General features: G+C 46.8%; 1 protein-coding gene across 1 annotated transcript; it reads right to left on the bottom strand.

The window, feature by feature from the left end:
• Positions 1–2827: 2827 nt before the first annotated feature.
• On the bottom strand, positions 2828–18648 carry LOC119376565 (uncharacterized). The gene is made up of 5 exons (XM_037646355.2): positions 18407–18648; positions 14032–14167; positions 12966–13136; positions 6549–6701; positions 2828–2962 (listed from the first exon to the last, which is right to left on the bottom strand). Exons 1-5 carry the CDS (start codon positions 18526–18528, stop codon positions 2828–2830), a joined length of 717 nt encoding a protein of 238 aa, XP_037502283.1. The 5' UTR covers positions 18529–18648.
• Between the last annotated feature and the right edge of the window lie 289 nt (positions 18649–18937).

Genomic DNA, 18937 nt, shown 5'->3' with positions numbered 1-18937 from the left:
CGAGAATATAGAACAGGTCATCAGAGAACAGGTATGAACTGTCCGTTGTGGCGACAACGACCGATGCCGGCTAGAGAATAAAGCAGGGACGGTGGCAGAACGGTGCTAAATAGCCTCACTCTACTTGCGGAAATTTCTGTGGAAAGTGAGGGCTGCGCTGGGGAAAGTGAGGTCTGCGCGCAATCAGCGTTCCATATCGACGCCTACGTTTTAGCGTTCGAGGTACACGTAAGAGCGAGACTTTCTAACGCGTGAAAAAACGCTGACACAAATACAAATATCTCCATAGTGAGTGATGCCTCCTGTCTCAGCTACACGTAGCAAATAAAAAGTATAATAGCGAAGCTCTTCTAGCTGGCCGTAAAATGTCCACGCTCACCAGAAACCATCATCGTTAGTGCAGACTGGCCTGCTGTGGACTATTAGCAACATTGAACCATGTGTTATGGGAATGTGAAGCCATCGGCTCCGCCTTCAGCGAGGACAGGTGGGCAGCGCTCTTGCGCAGCCCAGAACTCCATGACCCAAACCCTGGCCGTCCAGAGTGCCCGCCAATGGGCCGCCAAGGTCGGCTTGGCGGTCCCTACGTGGAACTAGCCGGGTGGCGCGGGGTCTCCCCTGCGTCTTCTCTGGACCCCAATAAAGTTTGCATCAGCATCATCATCGTTACGAACGGGTATATGCCACAGAAATCGGTCAAATCCCACTACTCACCACCTGGTCCACTAAAAATGACGGCAACACTTAGTTGCGTCGCTGCAGAGTGACGGCGGCGAGCCGGCGATCCGGGCACGTACGTAGAACGAAAGAAATAAAGAGAGACGGATAAGCATAAGGGAAATATTATTCGCGAGGCGAGATTCGAACCCGCGTGCGCACCATCCGAAGGCGCAGAATAACCTTGCAGTACAGTACAGCAAGGGATTGGAAAGGGAAGGGAGGGAGGGAGAGAGAAGATGACAGATGTGAGTGCGAAGAGGAGAGGGTGTAACATACCATAGTAAGAAAGGAGCAGAGAGAACGAAAGCAGAAGGAAAAATGCGTAGAGAAATTGAGATAATCAAAGAAAGACAGATAATGATAGAGAGAGTCAGAGAAAGATAAGAGTGAGAGAAAGAGAAGCGAGAAATACAGAGATAGAGAAAAAGAAATAAAATTAGAGGAAGAAAGATAGAAAGACCGAGAAATAGAAAAATAGAGCAACGAGGGTGAGGAGTTGGGGAACACCACCAGCTGTGCTGCTACCTCAGTCTTCCCACCACTAGCACGGAGCTGCCCTACTTCATATATATCTCGCGCAGAAAATACGGACAGTATTGTGGGACTACATTCAGTAGCGGTAAGATACGCGTGATTTGGCTCTTTAGCCATCGCTTTATTGCCAAGAAAAGTTGTCCTCGGATATAGATGCGCAATTGGTCGTATGCGGTATTTAGTGTTGCAGTAAATTACTGCGAACCTCCGCAGAGCCCGTTAGGCTACGCTGCTCTGGGGAAGTTAGCGAAATCGACAGTATTGGCTCTATCCTACTCTCAATGTACGTAAAAGGCTATGTTTAGTTCCATAAATAAAAATTCTGCAAGAAGAAAAACAGTGCGGTATTACCTCTGACCTGCGCTCGCAGTCTGGGCTCATACTAACGACGACTCCTTCGTTTAGCCAAGTTCACAGGAGACCGCGGCCCTTGCATATGCATGTAGGGTAGGCCGGGGGCAAGGGACAATCTCGGGGGGGGGAGGTTAAGGGGTGCTTGCTTTCCCTCACGGTAAGGAGCGAGCGAGGACAGCGCAAACGTTTCACAGGCATCGTTTTGTAAACGTTAGAATTTGGGCAAGCAACGAACTTGTGCGCTCTATATGGCCTCACGGATGTGATTTACAGTAGTCCAACTCTTCGTGGTACAAAGTAAACATGCTTGTTGATTTTCGCACTTGTCGAGGTACGAAGCAGAGAGCCTAATAGAATACGTTTCACCCAATAAGTTCGATATGTTAAGGAGTTCGACTATTCATCAAAAAAATAATAATGAACTTCTAAATATGAATATAAGCTAAACAAGAAGCAGGATTCTCTTCTAGAACATAAGGCACCAGGTTAGAGCATGAAAATGGGCCCGAAAATTCAAATAAGAAAAAGAAAAACCTCGGCGCATGTTTGTATACGGCATTCGTGAGAAAAGCGCTAGAAACGCGGGAGAAATTATTGGACAAATGCTGTCGTTCAGTTTCTGTGACGTTTTCGCTGATTAGCTATTGAGCGGATGAAAAAAATCTCAACTTTTCTCGTGCACTATGAAGACTGGCACGAAAATTGAGAGCACCTGCAAATAACTATTACCATGCTGCTCTTTTACAGTGTGTTACATAATCAAGGGTCTGTTATAACACGCCTGAAGTGAAGTGATTCATGCGGACCTTTGATTCGAAGTACTGAATGTGTCGCAGTGCATCGCCATAGAGACAAATTATTGCTGAAAGGCCAGGAGGTTAACAGGAAAACAAATATCTGGTTTGCTACCCTGCACTGAGGAAGGGGAGACGAAAGTAACGAAAAGAGGGGAGGGAGGTAAGGAGACACGGACAGACGCACGCACGAGTGGCAATCGATCGTTCAACAAGGCGGGTCACTCGCAGAACTTGAGCAGCGCCTTCGCAGTAAACGCGAACACTTGCCCGAAATAAGCATGGCGAACGTGACTTGAAACATGAAATCCTGCTCCCCCGCATTCGCCTTCCTGCAGTTCGTGAAGGAGAGATTTTCCAGAACGCTTGTAGGCGGCTCTGACGCTGATGCCCCACCCAGCACACTAGCCCGAGACGGCGGGGGCCTAGAAGGGCTTCGCCATGTTGTGGATGTCCATCGTTGAGAGGCGGCATTCATTGACATTCAGCGTCTTCAGGCTTGGGCTTTTAACAGCAGCTTTCAATACGGCCTCCGGATGAGCAAAAGTCGAGCCGTTGATCTGCGAAATAGAGGCGAGGTACGAAGGAGTAAAAGACTGATCGCCAGGATGGTGGAACGTTTGATTATAGTAAGGAATAACTGGAGTTTTACGTGCCAAAATCCACCATATGATTACGGGGCACGCTGTATAGGAGGCTCGTAATCAATTTCGATCACCTAATTATTAATTCAGGTCTTATGTTCGAAAACCACGGTATGATTAGGAGAAACGCCGTAGTGGGAGGCTCCGGAAATTAAGACTGCCTCGGTTTATTTAACGTGCACCTAAACCTAAGCACACAGGTATTCTTTGCATTTCCCCCTCCCCGAAACGCGGCCGCCGTGGCCGGGAATTGAACCCGCACCCTCAAGCTTAGCAGCGCGCAACCCTAGGTGCTAAGATACGGCGGCAGGTCAGTTTCGATTACCTGGGGTTCCTAAATGTGCGCCTGAGCCCAAGTACAATTGCCTCTGGCATTTCGCCTCCATCAAAATGCGACCTCCGCGTCCCGAAATGAAACCTCGTCCTTCGGGTGATTACGGTAAGGAGCTGCAAAGATGTGCACATGGATATCCGAGCTCAAGAGGCATATTGCTCCATATGCTGAAGCATCGTTTCCCTGTAGCTTTCGCCAAAACCCTAATTGTTCCTTGCCTATCTCAACCTTTTAACAGTTAACAGTGTTTTGGTGCCGGGTACCCCAAGCGGCTTGCGCACGTAAGCTCTTGCGTTGCTTTGTATTCCCATCTGCACCCAAGGAAAATACAAAGGAACGCAATGACTTGCGTACGCAAACTGCTTTCTGGCCCAGGCACTAAAACTATAATACTGCTGGACGCAGGAGTGCGCGTGGGTGGCCGAGGTGGAGGGGGGAATGCAGGATTATGGCCATTGCAGGGTTTTTGACGATAATGTCAGGCGGAAAGCACCTGATACTGCAATCCAAGAACTGTCTACTCGCCAGGCAGGCTCTACTGAGAATCGGGTCACTTCTTTATGTTATTTTTGCATCCATTGCTAAACATTTTAGGCTCGACCTGTGGGGAGAGAGGGGGGCGGGGCTGTGGTGAAATTTCGCCCCCTCTAATGGAGAATACTGCTTAGAAGAGCTGAGCATTGGGCGAGTTGGTATGCATTCCGGATTGCATTTTGCGCAAAAAAAAACGAACACGAAGGGAAGAACCACGAGACGAGCGCCAGACTAACAACTGAAGGTGTATTGTGAGAACCCTCGTCAGAATACTGCGCACTATCGTCAATACTACTGTCGGACTACTGCGCACGCCCATGCTGCTGGATTTCACGGTTTTCGGTAGTTGAATATTATCGCATTCCAGTTCGATGCCTTGCATAGTCCTCCCCCTCTTGCGGGTACGTGCTCCAGCAGAGCGAGATATTTAGATTGCACCTGCAGTTCGCTTTATTTCCGTGTTATGCATAGCCGGCTGCACTTTTCGCTCTTAGCCCATCCCATCGTAATCTTCCCGCTGATAGACTTCTATATGGAATGGCGCGGTCAGGAGAAAAAAAATGCGGGGACTGAAAACCTCACACGTGACAAATTTGGGTGAGAAAAAGTCCTGAAATGACACAAATCGCTGAATCATCTTTTCTCAAGGTTGAGCAACTATGATGCGCCTGCAGCTCCTTCGGTCTTACTCTGGAAGCACCGTTCAGCATTATAATTTACCCCACGATCGGCCCACTTCTACGAACCACTACTTGTGCTTCGACGGCGGCCGTTCCCCAGTCCTTTCTCCCACGTATGTCAATGTGTGACATGAGTAGGTAGTTCGTTGCCAAAATTTCGTCACTTTATACTAAAGACAGACCAAGGGAGCTATTCTCCATGTGTCCACCTAGAACACATGTCCACATCGGCGGAGCGCATTCAGTTACTCGAAAAAGTGATGAGCCGTGACGTCATCGCGTTCTTGAACACGTCGACGCACAGAACCCGCTCAGCACAATCCCAGCGTAAGAAAGGAAGTGGAGGAAATGTACAGTAACAAAACACTTCAACTTCACAAGTCTGTACTTGCACATGAACGTGTCCCTGCCGCTTGAGAACGATGCAAGGAATGCGTACCAACCTTCACAGGTTCGTTAGACGGGCGGGCGCATTAAACCTAATTAGATGGCTAATGCGATCACAAGATCAGAGTTTAAGCACGGCCTTCGAGACTTGCGGAGCCAAAAATGGATCATTGAGGCTGCGTTCGTTGCGTCAAAGCGCATCCCGTCGCCCCGATTTGTGACGACAGTTGCGATAGCTCCATTGCGGGACAAAAAGCCACAAACAGGGTGCGCGCTGCTCGCCGAGCTCCATCCAATCAACGGCGGCCGAAATAGACGGCCTACTAGGTGGACACATTGAGAATAGCTCCCCAGTTTAACAGAGACAGAAATGCCATGGCAGTACCGGAGGTGGTGGCGATGGCATCGCGCTGGGCGTCTATGACAGCCAACTATGGATTCCGGACGAATTCGGCACTGTCACTTTATATCATTTAGGTCTAGTACAAGCGCAGTGGAGGCTACACTGATTTGACAACTGATTGAGGAAGTGGGTAACTTCGGTGTAAAGAGTTTGCATGAAAGAAGGGTTGCAGTTGCACCCCTAGCACTCGGAAAACGTGAGGGTCACTTAACAGCGTTACGTAGCGCTTATAACGACAGAAATTTCAGCTGGTTCGCAAGGTTTCATAATAAAAGGAGGTAACAGTAAGAAGAGGAGTAACAGTAAGAAACCCTAGGCACTCTTATGTCACATTCCTCGGGTCGCTACACCACGTTCCGACTAGAAGAAAACGTGGAGATGGCTGTTGGTACCAGACAGTGCGTCCGGGGCCAAATGTTAATTCCTTGACCCAGCCATCCGAGTCGAGGAGAGGAAACCACTGTTCTGTCGCGAAGAAGCAAGACCGCAGCATTGGAAAACGACCACCTGAAATCATTACGTACCGTGGTTGGTTCCGGTATTTTGCTGCAAAGGCACTGGCTATAATTCTGGCGTATCTTAAAGGGGCCATGGCACCCCATTTTCGATCATAATCTGTTTACCAGAATGATCCTTGTGCGTTCACAAACAATCTCAAAAACACGCGCTCAAACATGCCATGACAAAATAGTGGTCACCAATGGTGGGCGGGGATGACGCCCGCCGACTTCTAGGGCTTATTTCGCGCAGAAATATTCTTTTACAGTCCCCTTTTCACACATGTATAGGCCTAATACACCCTCTACTTGTATTTTTCGCAGAAAACCGCAAATTCTTGGGTGACCATATCATGGTCCTGTTAAGGTGAAGGACTCAATGTGACGGCCACAATGAAGCTGCCGCTTCAGAACACAGAATAGGATGACTGGTAATCGACATGCACTTAAATTTTCGTTGAGGGATTTCAGAGAAGAAAAGTCAGCTATGCATTTTTGCCCAACATGACTGGGTGGCGAATCCCATCTTCTCAGCCATGCGATGAGGTCCCGTGGTTTTCTGCATCGCTCATGCTGAAGCTGCCACCGCCGCCGTCGCTCACTTTTGGTGTTTGATGTCGCGTCTAAGGCTTTCGCATTAACACGTATCCGAACGGACTTGCCTTACCTCCAGTTTGTTCAGAGCAACGTGCCTACGCACGACGCCGGCAAGAGCTTCGCCTGCTTGACCCTCGAGCATTTCGCGTGTCACTTCCATGGACTTCACCGAGAGGTTGGAAGCCAGATAGTTCAGGAGAGTAACGATGCCGTCACCGCCAGCCTGCGGGGGCAAAGCAAAGCGCGGACGTCCATAGTACAATTGCGCAGACATCACGGCAACGCCTATTATTAATTTATTTGATTTATTTCAAGATATCGCTGCCTCGAAGGCTTATCGCGGGAGTGGAGCATAGGAGATAAAAAAAATTACAAAACAAGACACACAGTTCATGAACAGCAATGGTTAGAAATCTACCATACGAATTCTGCAAGAGAACTATCTCGCATGTCCGAGTAAAGCATTCGACAGTTAAATCGCCTCAACAAAAGCCGTTTGAACGTATTAGTGGGGTGATGATGAGACATACCTAGGCAATAAGTGTTGCGCGGCCGCATTTTCGATGGCGGCCAAAATGCTTGAACGTGTACTTGGATTTAGGTGCACGTTAAAGAACCCCAGGTGGTCAAAATTTGCGGAGCCCTCCACTACGGCGTCTCTCAATCATATCGTGGTTTTGTGATCTTAAATCCCAACAATAATAAAAATTATTAATAAGTGTTGGGGTGTTACGTCACGAAACCACGCTATGGTTGTGAGAGACACCGTAGTGGAGGGCTCGGAAACTTTCGACTACCTGAAGTTAGTTAAGGTTTACCTAAATCTAAGTACACGGGCCTCTAGCATTTCGCCTCTATCGAAGTGAGGGCACCGCGGCCGGGATGAGATCCCGCGACCAGCGGGAATAAAAGTACAGTTCATGATGATGTATGGGGCATGTAGGTTTAGAGGAGTGTGCTCAAGTTCAACTCACCTAGCGGGCCGCAGTCACGCAATTTAGTCCCGCAAGGGCCGCGACAAGGAAAAATGTATAGGAGAAAAAGGGGGGGGGGGAGTATTTTTTGTACACATTGCCAGCAAACGGTACCGTTTGAAAGAAAACGTTTCCCACATCTCGTATACTGGTCAATGCTGAAGAATATTTGGCGCCAAGATTGCAACAACATATCGATACTCATCTTCAAAATCTGGGCATTTGGACGCCGATCCTGAAATATAGTTACAAGAAAATACGACGACGCAAACCACCGAAAAGAAAAGGCGAAAGGAAAGAACGTCAACTCGCAACTAACTATATTCTTGCAAATCCACCGCAATATATACACCATGCCACACATGAGCTATAACACACCATGCGTCACATCGAACAATCGGCTGCTCTCAATGCACGTGCTATTTCAGAAACCACTGTCAAAGAAATCAAATTCAGCTGAACGCAGTACCACCGACGTATCGCTAATACAGATATTGTTTTTCTTTTGGATGAGGTATGGTTCTAGAATCTCGCTCAATCACCTCCTTGCTTCTACCTGAATGGTGATATTGGCAAATCTTTCCTCACATCCACACGCGCTGCAGTGCATAGGCTAATGTGCCAAAAGATTATTCTTTATCGAAAGAACATGCTCCCTCGCTCGATCGCTTACGCATCGGCTGGTCTGGCCGATGTAAACCCTTCCACAGGAGAGTGGAATTTCGTAGACCACTCCCGTCCCACATGTGACGTAGGGCCTCGCATGCCTCTTACCACTGGGGGCAGGCACGGATCCTCTTGAATTCTGTGGGCACTGGCCTGACAGTTTCCTTGGCGCAGAAAACACCACAGGTGCTTTGTATCTATCGGCCATCTTTTTAAGGTTGTGTGCAACCTTATGGGCGTACGGAACAACTACTGGTCCTTTCTCGAAGAGCTGGCATTCCTTTTTCCTTTCATTTTTTGAAGCAGGGATTGAGCCGCTGCTGCAACGACAGAGCGAGGATACCCAGCTGAATATAGCTGGCGGACCTGGTTGTCAAAGCTCTGCTGCATTCTGTGAGGGCAAGACTTAGCCAGCGCACCTTCCAAGCACATAAAAGCAACACCTCTCTTAACTACTTTATATTGGGCAGCTTCACAGGGCATCAACTCTTGGCACGGACGAGGCCAGTAGGCCAAACAGATGTGCTCTTCCGTCATAATAAGCTCAAACCTAAAAACTGAATTTTCTCGTTCGTAGGTAGCTCATGAGTGAAGGACAGCCCCTCGCATGTTGTCGAAATTTCTTTAACATTTCGTCCACCAAGTTGGTGGGTGTTAAACCTGGTTTAGCATTTAAAAATTCCAAGAAGTCGTCCACATACCTGTACACCCTGCGCACATTTGTATTGTCAAAAGCCTGAGCCAATACTCCGTCAAAAGATGCTAAAAACAAGCTGCACAGTACGGGCGCTGCACACGAGCAGATGCATATCCCGTTACGTTGAAGATAAAACTGCCCTTCGTGCGTCACAAACGTCGAACACAAATAAAATTCTAAAAGGTCAAGAAATTATCAACAGAGATACCCGCACTCCTCAAATGCCAAAACGTCATTGTCTTCAGTGCTAGCTTGCACTTCCTTGATCAATCCAACATTCTGCACAGAATAAAATAGATCCACAACATCTACCGAGAACACATACCCGTCCCCTTGAACATCAAGCAAAAATTGGGAACGTCAGCAGAGTTCCTTATAACAAAGGGATCTTCCACAGGGAGCATATTAAGTTGCTTTAACAGATATCTGTTTACCAGATTCTGCCACGAGTGTCTTCCGCTTACAATACACCGGAAAGGCTTCTCAGGCTTGTGTGTCTTCACGCTGAAAAAAAATGACAGCACACCTAGCTTGGCCGCATTAACAGATTTAGAAAGTCTCGTAAGCTCAAGGTCTTTGCAAAACAACGTGGCCTTGGCTTTTACCTTATTCACTTGGACAGTCACCGGTTTAAAGTTCTTTTCTATGGCAGCCGCCGCTTGTTCGCTGAAGGCCCTCGTTGTCAGCACGACAAAGCCTCCCTCCTTGTCAGCTTTTAGGAGCTGAGGTTCGTTATGCTTGAAGAATGAAACTACTTGTCGGCATGATTCCTTACGACCCAGTTTGGCAGGCTGAACACACTTGGCAAGGCAGTCTACTCCTTCCAGTAGGCACCTTTCTTTGTCTTCTCCTTCCACTGAGTTCGCCACCCGCCTGTTCAGTGCCAACAAAGCAGGAACTTGAAGCTCCGTTGGCGTAGAAAACTTTAGTCCTTTCTTCAGTGTGTTTGAAATTTCCTCAGACAAAGACACCTGACCCAAAAGATGCAGCTGGGCAGGCCTTGCTGCTTCCCTCTTGCCAGCCTTGGGCAAATAGTTCAACGTACACCGCCACCAAAACTCTGTTGTTTGCTCCGCGGCTTTCTGAAAGTACTTCAGTTTTTGATGGATTAGCCAGCCTGTGTCATAGCTAAAGCACTTCACACGTAGGCAGTCCTGCAAAAGGCGTATTTGTCCCCAAACTTCAGACTTGCGAAGAGGATGTGCCGAGTTTGCGTGTCCGACCGACGGTTTGACACATCCACACAAAGCTTGCACTTCAAGCGGGACCAATCCATTCTTGATGTGGTACGCGTAAACGATCGAGCGAGGGAGCATGCTCTTTCGATAAAGAATAACCTTTTGGCACATTTGCCTATGCACTGTAGCGCGTGTCGATGTGCGGCAAGATTTGCCAATATCACTATTCTCGGTAAAAGCAAGGAGGTGATTGAACGAGAGATGCTAGAAGCATACCTCATCCGAAAGAAAAAAGAGATCTGTATTAGCGATATGTCAGTCATGCGGCTGAATTTAATTTCTTTGACAGGTTTCTGAAATAGCACGTGCATTGAGAGTGGCCGATTGTTAGATGTGACGCATGGTGTGTTATTGCGCATGTGTGGCATGGTGCATATATATTGCGGTCGGTTTGGAAGAATAAAGTTAGTTGCGAGTTGACGCTCTTTCCTTTCGCCTTTTCTTGGTTGTTTGCGTCGTCGAATTTTCTTGTAACATGCGCCAACTAGTCCAACAACAAGTTTTACTAAAATATAGTTTTGGTTTCACGCTGGTGTTTCGACACATGGTGATCAGATGGGGTGCCGCACGAAAACACTGCTTTGGACGAGTCACGCCTGTATAGATCACGAACATACTTATTAAGAAAACCAAAATGTGGAAGAGAGCAATGTGTGGGCCGCAGGCAACAGGTTCGAGGGCCGCATCTAGCCTGCATGTTGCGTGTTTGAGACCCCTGGTTTAGCGGGTGTGACGTTGTTGCCAAGTACATTCCGAATTATCGTAATCACTGGTTTAACGAACGTTCTCACGCTTTCTGGCACTTTAAAGGAAACTATTGCTGAGAATCTTATTGGCAGTTAAAGAAGGATAGACCAGTTGCCTGATTGCGAAACGCGCTGGTATTATTCACAGTCAGCGTATCTATGTGCGCTGGCGGAATTCGTTGGCTACCACTGCGCTGAGAATGAACCTTTAACGGATGGCCTAAAATGCTAAAGTAGGAAAGGTGACCTTTCAGAAAAACTCACATGTGGCGAAAATTCGGGAAGGGATGAGGAGAAGAGCAGAATAAGTACGCGATACACTCTTGTAGTCTTGTTGATTGAAAAACAAGTAGGGTCGTATATGCTCCCGTGGTATGAAGCGCATCATTGCGCATACAGCCGGAAGAACGCAGGAAAGGAATGATAGGGACAGAAAGAGAGCGTGGCACATTAGTTGCGGTAGACGATTGTTTTCTCTGCTTTGCATGTGGTGACGCGAAATAAACGGGGTCATAAAGTGTCGAACGCACCAGCTCAATCGTTTTCGTGTGTATGAGCTTAACCTAGCACTCTTCGTTTAGTTGGTGCGGATACAAAACAGCAATGTGAACGAAGATAGCGACAGATGAACACGTCCATATTGTGAGAGCACTGAATGTCGAAAGGTTGCGTGCACGTGACCATGATTTGGCGACATGGACACGTAGCGCCATCTCTCGCTGGTGGCAGCGGTGGCCTGCCGTAACTGAATGGCAAATAGGCGAAAAAATACGAGAAAAGCTAGTTACCAAAAGGCAATACCCGTTCTATGCAGCAGAAACCCAACGAAACATTCTGGTAAAATTACAGTGTAGTGATACAAGTGGGTGGTTTCCAAGAGTAATATTTTGCAGTGCGACCCAACGTGTTTATAATGGGTGGCGTTCCATTGACCTAGCAAACCACATGCCTTGTAGAGCGACACAGTAATTTTACTAAATGTTCCAGATGGTCCCTGCTGTTAGAAGCGGGAGTCCTTTCTTGGTAACCACGTTTATCGCCAGATATGTTCTTATTGACTATTTCCGATTCGATTATATTTCAGGACGCCGTTGCTGCTACCGAGATGTGGCGCCACATACAGGTGTCCCCAAATCCTAGGAATGAAATGATAATATCATTTTTTTCATTACTGCAAGGATCATCACAGCGTAGACAAAATAGAAGCCGTGACCTCAAATGTTTACAACACGGCAAGCTCTTATTATGGTAGGTCAGCGGGCTCATATACGGCAATGTACATGTTATCAAGGCCAAAAATAAAGTTTCTGGCCACTGATAACGAGAAAAGTTAGCTTTCGGCCAAACCTTCGTCGCAGTTAACCGAAACTGCTCAGTTCCCCAGTGTATGATCAACGATGATGCTAAACAAGTACATCAGACCAGCGAGTAAAACACAACACAACCTCGTTATAACGAAGCAGCATCCAGACAAATTAGTTCGTGGTATTCGATAGTCGTTGCCATAGTATAGATAATATTCGGCTCTAAAAAATTGGCCGTGCAGCTGCCGCATGACCACTACATACAAAAATGCAATATTCTACGCTTCAAGCGCACTATAGGCGATATAATCCTTACCCGTTCCTTTGTGGCATTCGTGAGGACGCCTATGCCTTCTCATGTGCTTGCTACTCAGCTATTCATGCGCACGAAGGGCGGCCAAAGACCGCTGATGTTGCATTCCAAGAACTGTTTATTTCCCATCTTTACTCCCGGAAAGCCAGGGACCGCCGGTTGTGACGCATGCCTTTTGGACTGCGGGGGGGGGGGGCACCTTGCGATGCAAATTTTGCCCCCTCTTCCCCCCCCCTAATGTTGAACCATGCCGACGCCTACGTCCGGAGACGAGTGAGGTTGTGAATTGTCTCAATATTTACTTAGCTTTCTATGCTACCGTTCGCGTTTCGAGATTCGCGCAAACAAAACAATGTCTTCGTTACAGCCGACATCCCGTGGCTCTCGCATTTTCAGTTTCGTTATACAAAGAAGAGCCATCACAAAGTTAGCACTTAGTTCAAAAATATCAGTGTTAGCAATAACGAGGTTCAACTGTATTTCACAGGTAGAGAATGGAACGGATAACCTTGGAAGCATAGAATAAAGCATAAGGAAATGTTTGCTCACCTCCTCGACTTGACTCAAGTTCAATGTGTTAAGGGCCGTGGTCTCTGCCAGGTAGCGCCCGAGGATCTCGGCCACTTCTTTGTCGAGCCGCATATTCGCTAGGGTCAATGAGCGGAGACCTTTCAGGGTAGCAATCGAGCGTGCCCATTGGACGGAATCTCCTGGAAATTCCTGGAAGAACGCGATTGGGATGGCGTAAAGGATAATTGTTGGAGTTATACGTCCCAAACGTTGGCACGTATACGTCCCGATATGATTATGAGGGACGCCGTAGCGGAGGGCTACGGAAATATCGATCATTTGGTATTCTTTACCATACGCCTAAATCTAAGTGCACGGGCCTCAAACACCTCGCCTCTATCGAAATGTGGTCACCACGGCCGGGATTTGATCCAACGATATCAGCAGGTGGCGTAAGGGGTCGGCACGTAGCTATACCAACGCTTTTTGCTAAAAGTTAAATAGTAAGAATTACATGAGCACAGGGTTTATATCAATTATTGCAATGGAGTTTGGCGCGAACGCATCTGCGTTACACTGAAATCATGACCATAGACGTACGCACGAGGGGAGGAGTGGGAATTGTGCTCCATACCGTTATTCATTCTGATAAGTCCCGTCGCTGCTGAAAGAGCAGGGTTATGGCCAAACAGGTGTGTGAATGTAAAGTGCTATGGTACCAACTCGCCCAGCAAGACACCCTTCTGAAGGTAATGATGGCCTAAGACACCCTTCTGAAGGTAATGAGGCATTCGAGTAACTGTACTTATCTACTCCCAGAAAGCCAGGGAACAAATACAGACCATTCTGAAGCATGTTGGCTGTTGGACTCGACCAACCGGTGGGCGTGGGGGGCGGGGGCTCAGCCATGCAACTTTACCCCCCCCCCCCTCCACCACTCTTAATGCTGAACCTTTGCATGCCTGTGATCGTGATCCGAGACTGTCGACGCTGCCATTAGGTTCACAATTTGGAGAGCTGTACAAAGCGCTAGTTCCCTGCACGACCCGAAGTCTAACACAAGCCGCATTATCGAACTACGCTGGGCCTGATGCACGTCACTCACCCTGCAAAAAAAGTGGATGTGCGGGCTGTGGAACTCGAAGTGGTCGCGGACACCAGCACAATTGTGAACGGCGTCCCAGAAAACAGCTTCTTCGAGTTTTGTGAGAATCGTGTCCACCTCGACACGCTGGATACACCTGAGTAAAGCAGAAGAAAGTGAGGCACGACCCACGAGTACGCAAATGAAGTTGTCGCCAAAGCATGTGTGACACATGGTTTAGCGAAACTCTTCCAAATCGGACGAGCCTTGGGAAAGAAACTGCTTTCCAAGGACTTCCGTTACAGACCTATGAAACATAGCACAACTTTCACCCTTATTAAAATACTGCAGTGCAAGGCTCGAATTCTTGTATCAATTAACGCCCATGACAAACTCAACATAGTCGATTTTTTTCTTTTCCTTCTGGCTGTACAACTATGCAGAGGCACGAGCTCACCTTAACCCTTTGTCCACACTCAATCATTGCTTTAAATATCCATTCTTTCTTCGCACGATTGCCAACTGGAATAAACTAATGCTATTTTTTCAGCACACTCACTGCCTTGTTTTCATAGAAATTAGAATGTGCACATCACAGTGAAATTGTGCTGCATTCATCTGCCCATAGTTATGCACGTGCAATCTATCCCTTCAAAAAGACAGACTATTTCAACAGGACAATATTTATTTCTGCATCCACATTTTTATGTTACACGTAAGAGTTTGTATCTGAAGCGCATATTGTATAATCTGTGTGTGTGTTACATATCGATCTATTCGCCATTGTTGAAAACGAACTTCATGTACAACCCTGCTTAAATAACCGAATGATGATTGCAGTATGTGCAAATAAATAAATTCCTTGGGGAAATCGAAGCAGCGTCGTAGATTGCGCGGTGGAAGGTGGATTTGGCGCATGATAGATTTTTTTATTACGATGAAGACTGGTGCTTAGACTACAACGCTAGGTTTGCATATGTGTGCGCCGGAATGTCGAACATGCCCGATCGTTTTGGATTGTGCTGATAAGCTTGAGAGCGCAAGACAGTGTTTATACGTGCAACGGGTCGGCTACCTGAAAGCGAGCGTGACAATATAACAGACAATGCATTACCCTTGATGCTACAAGCAACTTGTGCACGTTGCGCAGGCTGTCCTATTCGAGTCGTCGTAAACGTAAAAGACTTCCAATATGCGGGAGCGATTTTCGTTACGCAATAACATGAACATTTATTGCAAGGAAGAAAACAAATCCCATGAAAAAAGCAGCATGTACATACGCTTGTCAATACCGATACACTGCAACGAATAACGAGTAAATATATAGGGGAAGCCTTTGAGCCGTAAGCACAGATAAGCTTTGGACAACCGCTGACTGCACAGCGCTATCGCTTCGCTTCGACCAACACTGTTTATTTGGAAAAGTTCGCCCAGTTAGCTTTGATCGCGAGTCGCAGCCACGACATTGCAATGCCCAACTTAATGGGACACTAAAGCGAACCGTTGATCAAGTTTTGGCTCCCTTGAGGCGTGGGAGTCACTCCTGTCATCAAATGACCAACGTATTCAGACACAAGTTATTAACTGGGCCGAAAAGGTCGTGGCGAGCTACTTGCCACCACCATTCGAACCACCGGCAAGCTAAATTCAACGACCTCGCTGTGCCATGAATAAAGTTGTTTCTCTCTATCTCTCTGACTGAAAATTACTTTCGGAAACTATTATCGTTAATTTCACGATCATGGGCGCATGAATCGAGGAGAAAATTACGTTCAAACTTATTTTTAAGCTTCGCGCCGAAATATACACATGACGTCACGGATTTCAAAATGTTTTATTCGTATTTCGGCCACCCTGGCTAAAGAAGCTTTTCTGAAACTAGGTATACTAAGTCTCCGGTCCTCTCAGAGGACAATGCATTTCTTTTTTACGGGCTAGGAACTACGTAGGCCCTACCAGCCGCCGTCAAAATTCATGACGTCACGGCGATTGGTGCGGCAACTTCAACGCGACGTCACTACCGGCATTTTTTTTTTTTTTTTTGCACGCTTTCAAGCTTACCATGCGCATTCTCTCAGTAAGCGTGGCGTTTTCGGTATTGTGACGTTTTAGTTTACTAATACGAGAAAAATCGTTTTTTTTTTCTTTAGTGTCCCTTTAACCAGAGCGTTGCTTGAGCAGTGGAATTCGTCATAAGCGAGCGATTACCGAATTGTACACTTTCAGGCGGGCTCGCTTTGCACAGATAGTCTTAAGCGAAAATAATGCCGCGTGGTCGTGACATTGAAGAAGGCGGCAAAAGAACTGGGAAATACGAAACCCTTTATTTGGGCAAACTTGTGCCCGGAAAATGGTAGCTCATAGTAGAAGCGATACATGATGTGCACTGATAGCGGCGGGAACAGTCGTCGGCCGTCGAGTAATCTGATCTGCCGTTAGGCGTCCGCATTTTTTTTATGCGGCATCGAATATTCGAGTCTTCTCGCTGGTGGCCGCGCTAGTTTCAGAAGAAACTCAACTGTTCGCGCCTGCGCGCCCAAGCCTATCAGAAGATTCGAAAATAATCTGGAAGTTTCCCAGAGGTTCGGGCGCGTGGTTATACGTGTAACCGACTGGTTACATAGGAATACAAAAAAAGGAGCGCGTGTGGCTACAATGTGAATGAAATACAATATGAATACAATAATCCCTGAAGGGATTGTCAGTATGTAATAAATAAAAAAATACCGGAGTCTGAATAAACCAACGTAATAACACTGTTTGTAGACGTAGCTAGAAGGCAAGGAGTCTTGCCAATTTTAGGTAACAGTCCAACAACAATTTCTTGCTCCTCAGGTTCTCAGGGTTGCCCAATACTGGAGTCTGCAATGAAACTAGCAGCAACATCGAAAATTTTTCCACGCCTACGGTTGTTTTGGCAAGTAGCTGATAAATACGAATAAATAAGGGATACTTAATGTAGAGTAGGTGAGCCAAAAAGCGATTTCTTTATATTAGTAGTAAAAACACTGAGGAGCGAAACCGAGCGTTAGCGAGCGCGTAGGAGCGCTCGAAGCCATGTAAAAATGGCGCCATAAACCGCACATCTATTTTTTTTTCTATAACAAGTATGGCTAGATGAGTAAATGTATTCATTTTCTGCCATTTTCACAAGATTTGATTGCAAATTCTTCCACTACGGATGCTTTTGTATCGCAGTCATGGCTTTGTACTGCGAGCACTCCCCCTGCGTGTGTTTAAAAGTAAAACTCAGTTTCTCCCATCCTCAGTTTTTTTTTTGTAAATTATCCAAGCTTGGCGCACTTTTTCTAGAAAACTATCCGACCGATTGCGCAAAAATTCTTACGTTATATTTAAACCCCTTCGAAATGTTCAACCGAGAACTGAAGTGTGCGAGGTATAATTAGGAAAAAGTATTAAATGGAAAGGTGCTCATAACGCGCGTGTCTAGAGAGGACAAGGTTTTCTTTACTTGTGAGGTAAATGCAGGAATCTGAGCTATAGGATTTATGTCACTACTATGTAGAAGTAACGTGCGAAATTGCATAGTCATACCTGTTTTGTTTTTTTTGGGGGGGGAGGGGGGTTCCTGAGAAATGGTAAGTTTCATTTTACATCCCAATCTAAAATTTGCTACTCAAATACAAAAAAGTAACAAAAGCTACGGGGTAAAAATTACGCATATTGAAGGCCAAAAGCTTTTTTTTATACAAGACGCAAATTTTCAAAATAAGATATTGAGTAGTTCTGGAGATATAAAGCTGAAACGAAGACGACGCATTTTCGCTGCCAAAACCCACTTAAAGAATGCGTCTTTGCGAGCTCCGGTCGTTGCCATCATCGTGCTGTGGTAGCTGCTGTGAATGCACTAGCCAATTTCGAATGCAGCGCCATCATGCAAGCGTATTGTCTAGCCCAAAGCTTTGCTAGCTTGTGCCCTATCCGAATGGCATAGACGAGAAGAACTGGCAGTCACGAAACGTGTTTTGGTGTAAACCAAGTTAGGAAAGCGGGTGCGAACAGAACAAGAGACAATCAACTGCAAAAAAAAATAACCGCTGGTAATAGCAATGGTGCATGGTAAAACACTGCATGATAAAGCTCCCTGCGCTCTTTCAAGGTTTCAAGAGCGTCGCGCGTTATTACCACTATCCCAGTCGCGCGAGCACTCCGGCCGGTAAAGACCATTAGGTAGTATTAAATATAGTACACCACCTAACCTGCGCACTAAGGCCTACCAGAGCCAGTTCCTCTTGACATGTTTATCTAGCGAACTCGCGACAGGCATAACAACTTGGCAAAGGGAGACGTTAAAGCCGGCAGCTTTTGGAACTTTAAAGCGCATGCTGCCCACAACCCACTACTATTTGCAGATGGAACAAAAAGCACTGCTAACCTGTGTATTTTCAGCAAGAGATGAATCAGTAGAGATACTCGAAGTATGCTTTCACGTGGCGTCGGAGTGAGATTTTCCGCGGCGTATCCGTGCAGGCTGAGCTCGCCCCACCTAATCTCCATCAGCTCAACGAAGGCCGTGGAGAGTACGGGATTCCACAGATCCAACTCGTCGACGAGCCAGCAGCGATTCACGCCGGGTTTCCATGTGCAGGGACATTCGTAGCCCTCTCCTTCAGCAGCATCGGTGGCAGTGTCAGAGAAAAAAAAAAGTATAGGTGAATTTTTTTGGAGAGTTCTGACTTGCCACGTACACGACTATCTTTAAAGAGTCACGGTGACTCTCTTGGTGGGTCAGAGTATGCAAGCTCTAGGAGAGTACCCTGACTCTCTAGGAAGAGTGGAAGGAATCTTATCCGAAGGATCACATTAACACCTATGAGGGAGTTTGACGACTATTGCCCGTAACTTCCTCGGGGCCAAATGACACACACCGAAGCGTCAAGCGACTGCGCACACATTTTAGGTTACG

Source organism: Rhipicephalus sanguineus, unplaced genomic scaffold (assembly GCF_013339695.2).
Source record: "Rhipicephalus sanguineus isolate Rsan-2018 unplaced genomic scaffold, BIME_Rsan_1.4 Seq1471, whole genome shotgun sequence".
NCBI lineage: Eukaryota > Metazoa > Arthropoda > Arachnida > Ixodida > Ixodidae > Rhipicephalus > Rhipicephalus sanguineus.
This window is presented reverse-complemented; position numbering and strand designations above follow the sequence as displayed.

What these genes read in the sequence shown, in the direction of transcription:
- LOC119376565 (XM_037646355.2), bottom strand. Translation starts at nt 18,528, where the DNA reads ATGGAGATTAGGTGGGGCGAGCTCAGCCTGCACGGATACGCCGCGGAA. An exon ending in CTCTTGCTGAAAATACACAG is followed by an intron (nt 14,168 to 18,406) that starts GTTAGCAGTGCT and finishes TGCTTTACTCAG; the next exon opens with GTGTATCCAGCGTGTCGAGG. An exon ending in TTGCTCTGAACAAACTGGAG is followed by an intron (nt 2,963 to 6,548) that starts GTAAGGCAAGTC and finishes TCTATTTCGCAG; the next exon opens with ATCAACGGCTCGACTTTTGC.